The sequence below is a fragment of the Chelonoidis abingdonii genome, chromosome 3 (assembly GCF_003597395.2).
Source record: "Chelonoidis abingdonii isolate Lonesome George chromosome 3, CheloAbing_2.0, whole genome shotgun sequence".
NCBI lineage: Eukaryota > Metazoa > Chordata > Testudines > Testudinidae > Chelonoidis > Chelonoidis abingdonii.
In genome coordinates, this window is record NC_133771.1 from 164,112,036 (window position 1) to 164,120,428 (window position 8,393).

An 8,393-nucleotide genomic window follows, 5' to 3' on the forward strand; every position below is an offset into this window, starting at 1 on the left:
TGTTCCATTCTATGCATCCAAAGAAGTGAGCTGTAGCTCACGAAAGCTCATGCTGAAATAAATTTGTTAGTCTCTAAGGTGCCACAAGTACTCCTGTTCTTTTTGCGGATACAGACTAACCCGGCTGCTACTCAAACTACATAGCACACAAGTACTGAATTGCCTTACACTTTGGAGCAGATAGCGAGAGACAACGATCGGATTGCGCATTCAGGTTAGTGAAATTTCCAGATAGAGCTGAAAATAAGAGTGCAGCAGTGTGGATAGCATTTAGTAGAGATGGCAAACGAGAAATGTCCAGCCCAAGGTACAATTTTCAAGACAAATAAATACGTCATTAGCAAGCTAGATGTGAGGTGCAACCCAGCACTGAAGTTAAGGGGAAAGAAAAATTTGCAGAGATGTGAGAGAGTAAAATAAGGCACACTGTCAAGTCAGAGTATCCCCCTAGCTTGCCCCACCATCAGAAAAAACTCTCGGACCCAGCTCTCAGGTGCCACTACTGCACCAACAGCCCATTCCGAGAGCTCACTATTCAAGTGGCAAACTTCAGTGATGGCTTCCTGTTTGGAGAGGGTGCTTTCTGCTGCAAATTAGCAAGTACACCATTTTTAAAAGGCAAAGATATGACAACTATAGTTTCTGCTGTCCACTGAGGCTTAGTTTGCTTAACAGTATTTTGTCAACCTAGGAGCTGATGGACCATAACATGTTTTGTAAAGACAATGAAGTGTGAGCAACAGGCAGCCTCACTACAACTACTCTTCAGGCTTTGCTGAGAGATGGAGACACCGTTATTTTTCTTGGTACGAATTAGTCAAGTTTCACTGTCTACCGCAAACAAGGGTTTAATGAATTACTCAATTACTACAGTACAAGCAGAATGTTGGCACTTACCCTAGATAGATGTAAGTGAAAAGGAACAGCAGCATCAGTGATGAAAGAATCAGCCAGCCATGGATAAACTGTGCAATGAAAAGACAAGAAAGTAGTTGACATGACTGGATAGCTTTCTCTTCATGGTGTAGTGTTGTCTGCACCAGTATTGTCAGGGACCTCCACAAGTTGCCAGCTTTTGACTGTCTTCCTCTCTTTCCTTCAATACACCATCCACTCCATAGGGAAGGGAGAGGGATCTCCCTGGACTATCCAGTTACCTCAGCCTCTCTCTCTATTCTTATCTTTCTTTCCAAGCTCTTCGAGCATGCTACCTGCACCCTGTTGCTTTGGCTTCCTCTCCATCAATTCCCTTTCGGATCCACTGCAGTCTGACCTCCAACTTCTCCACAACACTGAAACTTCCCTGGTTCAACAAAAACAATGAGGAGTCCTTGTGGCACCTTAGAGACTAAAACTTATTTGGGCATAAGCTCTCATGGACTATAACCCACTTCATCAGATGCATGGAGTGAAAAAATACAGTAGGTATGTTCCAGGGTTCAAATCATGAATGACTGGCTCCTCAAAGCCAGAGGAGGGCTCTTATTATCTGTAGTTATCCTGATAAATTTATCTTCTGCTTTCACAGCTGATTACTTCCTCCTTGGGCTTTCACAATTGTGCTCAGATTATCCTTCTGCCTCCACACTTGACCTTTTAGTATGTTCCCCTCCTCCCCCACAGCCTGTTGATGTCCCCATAGGGTGTTTTTTTTTTCCCCCTCTCTCTCACCCACCCCCCCACCCCATAAATGAAATCTCACATCTCTTCCTGGGCAGCCTGCTGCCACTTTACACAGCATGATAACAACTGAATTTGCTTTTTCCTCTAATTACTCTCCTCTTCCTCCCACCACCCCATCCACCATAGATGACTCCAACCCAATCCTCACAGCCAGGAACTATCCACTTCCTCAGAAAGCTGGTGTCACACTCTTGAAAAAGAGGAAACTTATGGGACAGTGCAGCTATATCAAAAAATCTTCATTTGTTAATATCAGTCAGGACAGAGTTTAAACTCTGAAACCTCTTCACTCAAAGCTACAGGATTCAAGCCAAAATGGAGACTATAGTACAAAGCCACAGACCTTTAACTTATCGGAGAGGATAACTATTGGGGGTAGAAAAATCCACAAGTTTTATTAAATAAACTCAGATTAACCTGGAGCCTAGACAGAGCACTCATACTGCTCTGTTACATGTGAAATTTACTTTCTCAAGTACTTAAAAAATTCCAGAGACTGACCATACTTCAAAAACAACTGGAAGAAATGGAAACAGAAAAAATGCAGTCTCTGTTCAGTGCAGAACTTTGACTAAAACTTAAACAGCTTCCAACAGTCAAAAAGTAAAACCAGCATCAGTCTAGTTATCTGTGAATGCCCACTCGCTGTGAAGAGAGATAATAAAGTCTTTAACTGCTGGTAATGGCTACTCTAAAAGGAGATTCCTATGATGTGTACAATCTAGGAGAACTACTAATGCAATGCCTATACGTCTCTCACCAACACATAAACCCTCTCAAAACTAGTTTGGGATACTTTCGCCAATTACTATATGATGTATATTTTGTCCAGCATAAATACCTTACCTTGTAACAACGATATTTATACAGCACAACCAGGAACACAGTCATCACGATGATAACACTGATCATTATAATGGTATTCAGCACGGAGTTCAGGAGACGCTGGCCCACGGAAGGTGTATCTTCACTAAAAGGGGTGTAGATCCTGCAGAGCAAAGAGACGTAATGTCACAGACAGGTACATACTATGCTATTACACTGCCACCAAGATAAACTGTGTCCTCCAATGTCTGTGTGTGACTCCCATGATCACTGGAATCCCAACCCTAATCCCCAGAGCGTGCTTAGAGAGCACCCACAGCAGAGAACCCTATGGATCACTAAGGGAAGAGACCATTAACTTCAGCATCTTTTCAATAAAGACTTTTCATTCTTTCTGCATACGGAGGTCTCTCCAGGCCACTAGTCATTTTTGTTCCTTGTCTCTGGACCCTTCTGTTTCTGCTGTATTTTGTGTGTGATAAGGTTAAGACTGCACCATTGATTTCCAGAGTCTTATTTTTTCACACATCCTAACACTTTGTTTTCTTCAGCTATATTCCAGGGAAGTGCCAGTCCCGTTTTAATCCCTTATGAAACATCCTCCAATCATAGGCGCCGACTCCATGGGTGCTCCAAAAATTGGTGGCTCTCCAACCTGACCCGACCCCGCCACATCTCAGCTCATCTCTGCTTCCGCCCCGCTTCCTCCCCTGAGCACGCCGCTGTGTCCTGCTTCTCCCCGCTCTCTCCTAGCACTTGTGCCACAAAACAGCTGTTTCATGTGACAAGCGCTGGGAAGGAGGCAGGAGGAGGAGATGAAATGCAGTGAGCTCAGGGAAGAGGCGTGGATTTGGAGAGGGATCCAACAGGGGCAGGGTCAAGGCAGCGGGCATGAGCACCCACCAGCGCCAAGGAAAGTTGGCGCCTGTGCCTCCAGTCCCATGTTGCAGCCCCAAAAAATGTCTTCAGTCACTGTCCTGGTCAAGAGGGCTGGATGGAACTCTCTCTATGCCTATTAACATGAGTCTTTAAAAGCCACAGAGATCACTCAGCAGTGAGAGAGAGACTTTTCCATCCATCCAAGTGTGCTATATCCCATTTGCTGACAGCTGGTGCCTAAAAAAGGGAATCCAACCAGAGTTCCTATAATGTGGTGGGAAGCAACCTCACCACAACTTCTCAGGTAGACAGAGTAAAAGCAGTTTAAGTCCTTTCCAGGTGACTATCCTAACATCAGTGCCCTTTTCCCACATTGGTTTGTAACTGGTACATTAGGATCCATTCCTATCAAATGAACTTAGTATATTTTGCCCAGTTCAAAAGAATAAAGTCTTTGCCTGTTTACGGAGTTAGTATCTAACTGAGTGGGTAGAGGTTCTCATCCCACTGTGGAAGGCCTCTGGGTACACGCATCTCTGTGTATATGGATACAGAATGTGTTTGTAATGCAAGAGATCATAGCCACACACCAACACGCTGCTTTTAGGAACCTACTTACAACTGCCCATTTTTCTCTGTGTAGAAGCGCACTGACTTTATGGTGGCAACGACAACAATCATACACAGCGTGACAGGCACAAAAAGCATGATCACATGCTTTGCTCCATATTTCAGGGTCAGTTCCTCCTCCTTATTGTCCACAGCAATGTCTCTTACTGGAATTCCTGAGTCAGAATTACCACCGTCAGCATCACTAGGGCTACAACTGCCACCAGTACGCCTCTTCTGTAAAGAGAGGTTAGAGTATGCATAAGACCCTCTTTATTTTCCATGAAAAGCATTCACTCATTAGATTTCCTGGTGACACACTGTCACACCCTATAGTATAGCAGAAAGTTCTAACTACGTGGAAGTGAACATGTAAGCCCCATGACTAGTGATGCAAACATCACCTGTGTCAGACATGCTATGAACTGGAAAATGATTTTTTTTTTTTTAAAGTCTAAAGCATAAGCATCTGCAGACATTTAAAATGGGGGAGAAGGGCAGTGCACACAACTGGAATTGAAGGAAATTCCAACTGAAGGGTCTGATGCCCAGCCATTTGAATCTGTTCTCTCAGCAATCCTGTCCTTGCATTACATGGTTGCTTCACTATTACTTGCATAAGATCCTATTTAACATCTGTTTTGTTTGCCCAGTACTGAGGAAGCTCTGGAGAAGAGCTCAGGCAGCTAGTTTGGCCCTTTAAACAAACAACAAGGAAGCTTAGAGATAACATCCCTCAGGAAAGTCACGGGTATCAGATCATGCTTAAAACTCAAAGCTCTAGCAACTGGGAGAGGAGGGGCATGAAAAGAATAGACTATTGCTGTTATTTAAGAAATACACAAAACTGCAGTACCCCTGAAACGAGGCCTGGCTGATCCTAGGATACACTAGAAGGCATTAAGTGATCTATTCAGCAGAGCAGCAATGGCATCATACCACATTTTCTCTCTTTCTAGATGCAGTGCAGACCTACCCTGTAGGTCTGTGTTTCTGCTGCTTCTGGTGCTTGCAGGCCATCCTGGTAGGAGGCTGCAAGGGGGCTCTCCGCTGATATCAGTGATGTTCTCTCATTACAGGCTTCCTCTTCACTGTCGGAGCTGTTCATGAACATGATCATCATCAGTCTCTCATACAGTGCCTAGAAGCAAAAACACAACAAGAGGTGAGACAGAAAATGTTAAATACAAACTAAGAGCCACAGACATCGAGTTGGAAATCTAAGCAAGAAGTACAATTGTAATGGGGATATTCTGGCAGGGGTTGTGACTACATATCTTAGTACAACATGATAAACTCGCATATTGAAAAATGCATCATGCTCTAGACGAAATTAGATAGTGGTTTGGGTTTTTTTTCCTGTTTCGTCTTTTAAGCAGTTGGCTACTAATCCAGCCCTGAATTTCACTTCCCCTGCCCAAGTGAGAGTCAAGTCCTCTTTTTAGCCACAGCATGCATGGCTGCTGCAGCTCTTCTCTCCTCCTCACCATGGTGCTTTGACTTTGAAACAAAGACAGACCTCTAAGGGTTAGACAGTAGTTCATTTTCCATGGCCCAATCAAAGCTTCACCTCTGTCAAGTGATAGTTGTGAGCGGTCATTTGTCTGCTTGAAAGGAGACTGCGTCCAATGCCCACAGGATAGATCAAAAAGCAGCAACCAGACAGTGGTAAATTTTTGGTCACTAAGAACCTGGGCTATATTTAAGCCAATCTGTTGAAATGTAAGTACAGTAAAAGCTGTGTTATCTGGCCCTGTACCAACCAGAAAGCTCTATAAACCAGCATTTCTAATCTTCATAGAAAGTTCAGTTTATAGTCTGGTTGCCGCAGGGCTGGCAGGCTCCCTACCAAGCTCTGTGAGGCTCCCTGGAAGTGGCAACCTGTTCCAGCTGTCTCCCAGGTGGAGGTGTGGCACTGCCTCCACCCACAGCCACTGCCCCCACAGCTCTCATTGGCTGCAGTTCCTGGCCAATGGGAACTGTGGAGCCAGTGTGCAGGGCAGGATCAGCATGCAGAGTAGCCTGCCATACCTATGCCTAGGAGCAGCAGGGACAAGTCGCCGCTTCCAGGGAGCTGCCTGAGTTGAGTGCCACCCAGATCCACCATCACACACCCCCCCGTATCCCAACCTCCTGCCCTGAGCCCCCTCCTGCACCCAAACTCCCTCCCAGAGCCCACACACCCCCACACCCCAACCCTCTTAGTTAACTGGATTTTTTTTTTTTAAGCTTACCACAACTCCCCCATTCCTCCAAGATGCCAGATAAAAAAAAAAGCTTTTACTGTATCTAACAGCCTTATGGATTTCCTAGGGAATCCCCTCCCACACTAAGCATGGTAAGAAAACTAGTTTCCTGAAAGAGGAGCTCTCTCTCACTAAGTTAGCCAGCATTGTCCCAGCTGTATTGTTTCATAGAGAAAGAGCAAGACACTTGGAAGGGCAACAACTTGGAGTTTAACAGCACAAATCTCATTGTTTTGGCCAGATTCCATACGCTGCTACTCAGAAACAACAAAGTGACATGGAGAAGAGTCAAGAGGAACACCTCTGTTTATTTTATCCACTAGAGCAGGGGTAGGCAACCTATGGCACGTGTGCCGAAGGTGGCACGCAAGCTGATTTTCAGTGGCATTCACACTGCTTGGGTCTGGCCACCAGTCCAGGGAGCTCTGCATTTTAATTTAATTTTAAATAAACCTTCTTAAACATTTTAAAAACCTTATTTACTTTACATACAACAATAGTTTAGTTATATATTATAGACTTGGAGAAAGAGACCATCTAAAAATGTTAAAATCTATTACCGGCACGCGAAACCTTAAATTAGAGTGAATGAATGAAGACTCAGCACAGCACTTCTGAAAGGTTACCGACCCCTGGTTTATAGTCTAAATAGACAAGACAGATGGTGTGAGAAATGAAGCATTGCTGTCCCAGTTTTACAGATAGGTAGCAGAGGCCTACAGACATGAAGTGTCTTACCCAAAATCACCTTGGAAGCTCTGTGGCAGAGCTTTGAACTGACCCCAGAATTTCTGAGTGCCACTCTAGTGCTTTCACCACAAGACCAACATTCCTCCCCTAGAGCTGACTTCTTAATTCCAAGGCAGATGAATTCTGGACCGTGTATGACTTAATGGGAAGGTTAGGCTGGGGCACCTTTGGCTGAGTCACTAAAATTAAGTGTGGTCTGCTCTGCTTGGACGTTTAAAAATCTTTACAGAATTTCCTAGCAGACAAATTTACTTGATTCTAGGCCAAGATTTCACCTCTTCTTGCTCTTTAGAAATATGCTGGTTGATTGCCACCGTTCATCTCCGAGATAGCTGACTATGTTGCTGTCGGCATATGGTTTACATAGCACCTTAGGATTCTTGGGATGAAAGACACTCTGTACACCTACAGTATTTATTGCCTCTCCTATTAGGACTCAGAAACAACTAACCGTGTAACTGAAGCAGTGACATCTATGCCAGTCCACTGAGCCTGTAACAATAGCTCCGAGGTGTGAATTGCCCTAGGTGTTAACTCAGATACCCAGTGGTGATGATTTGAACATCAGCATTTAAGGCCATGTCTATATGAAAGAGCTTACAGCTGTACTGATGCATCTGGGCCCTATAAGATTGCTCGTGTAGCTGCTCTATACCGACGGGAGAGAGCTCTCCCATCAACATAATTAAACCACCCCCCAATGAGCAGTGGTAGAAATGTCGGCGGGAGAAGCTCTCAGTTTACTATGATTGATCTCTCATTTTGGTGCCATAAGTGGGCAGTGGTTGGGAGTCAGGGGACAAGTAGTATCTCCTAATCAAGACGGAACCAACCCCAGGGAGCCCAGCGGAGGACATGGATATAATCAGGCCCTGCTGAAGAGGGGCCCAGGCATCGCTCAGTATCATGCTTTGACTATCTATGCAATTTACTGTGAGCCTCCCGTCATTTTGGTGACTTGCATAGGTGAGGCTTATTTTTGTGGGTGGAATTTGTAAGAGTAACATCACCTCTGTATTTGTTTTCCTGGTTATTTTCTCTCCCTGTTTGGTGTGTTTACCAACAACAGTGACGCTTGCAACCTAAACTTTTAAGAAAAATCTGTTTGTTCCTTCAGAATCTTTTTTTTTCCCTTGGGCTAAACATAGCTAGAAAAAAATAGGCCTCCTCACCTAATTACCACCGAAGAGAACTGTATAAGTAGGTCTCATAACTTTCAAGTCAATTAATAAGTCTCCTGCCAGTGTAGACCAGCAATTCTGTTCCATATATACTGATATTATACACCTCTACCTCGATATAATGTTGTCCTCGATATGTGTTGTCACCACGTTATAGGTGAAACTCTGTTATATTGAACTTGCTTTGATCCACTGAAGGGCGCAGCCCCCCCCCCCCCCC

General features: G+C 44.4%; 1 protein-coding gene across 1 annotated transcript in view; it reads right to left on the bottom strand.

Annotated features, from left to right (window-relative positions):
- PSEN2 (presenilin 2) overlaps window positions 1-8,393 on the bottom strand; it is a 33,225-nt gene that overhangs the window by 22,190 nt on the left and 2,642 nt on the right. Inside the window, exons 3-6 of the mRNA XM_032798217.2 lie at window positions 4,973-5,137; window positions 4,007-4,233; window positions 2,530-2,671; window positions 898-965 (exon numbers count right to left, since the gene is read on the bottom strand). Coding sequence (XP_032654108.1) covers window positions 898-965; window positions 2,530-2,671; window positions 4,007-4,233; window positions 4,973-5,119 — 584 coding nt within the window. The 5' untranslated portion in view covers window positions 5,120-5,137. The remainder of the gene's footprint in view (window positions 1-897; window positions 966-2,529; window positions 2,672-4,006; window positions 4,234-4,972; window positions 5,138-8,393) is intronic.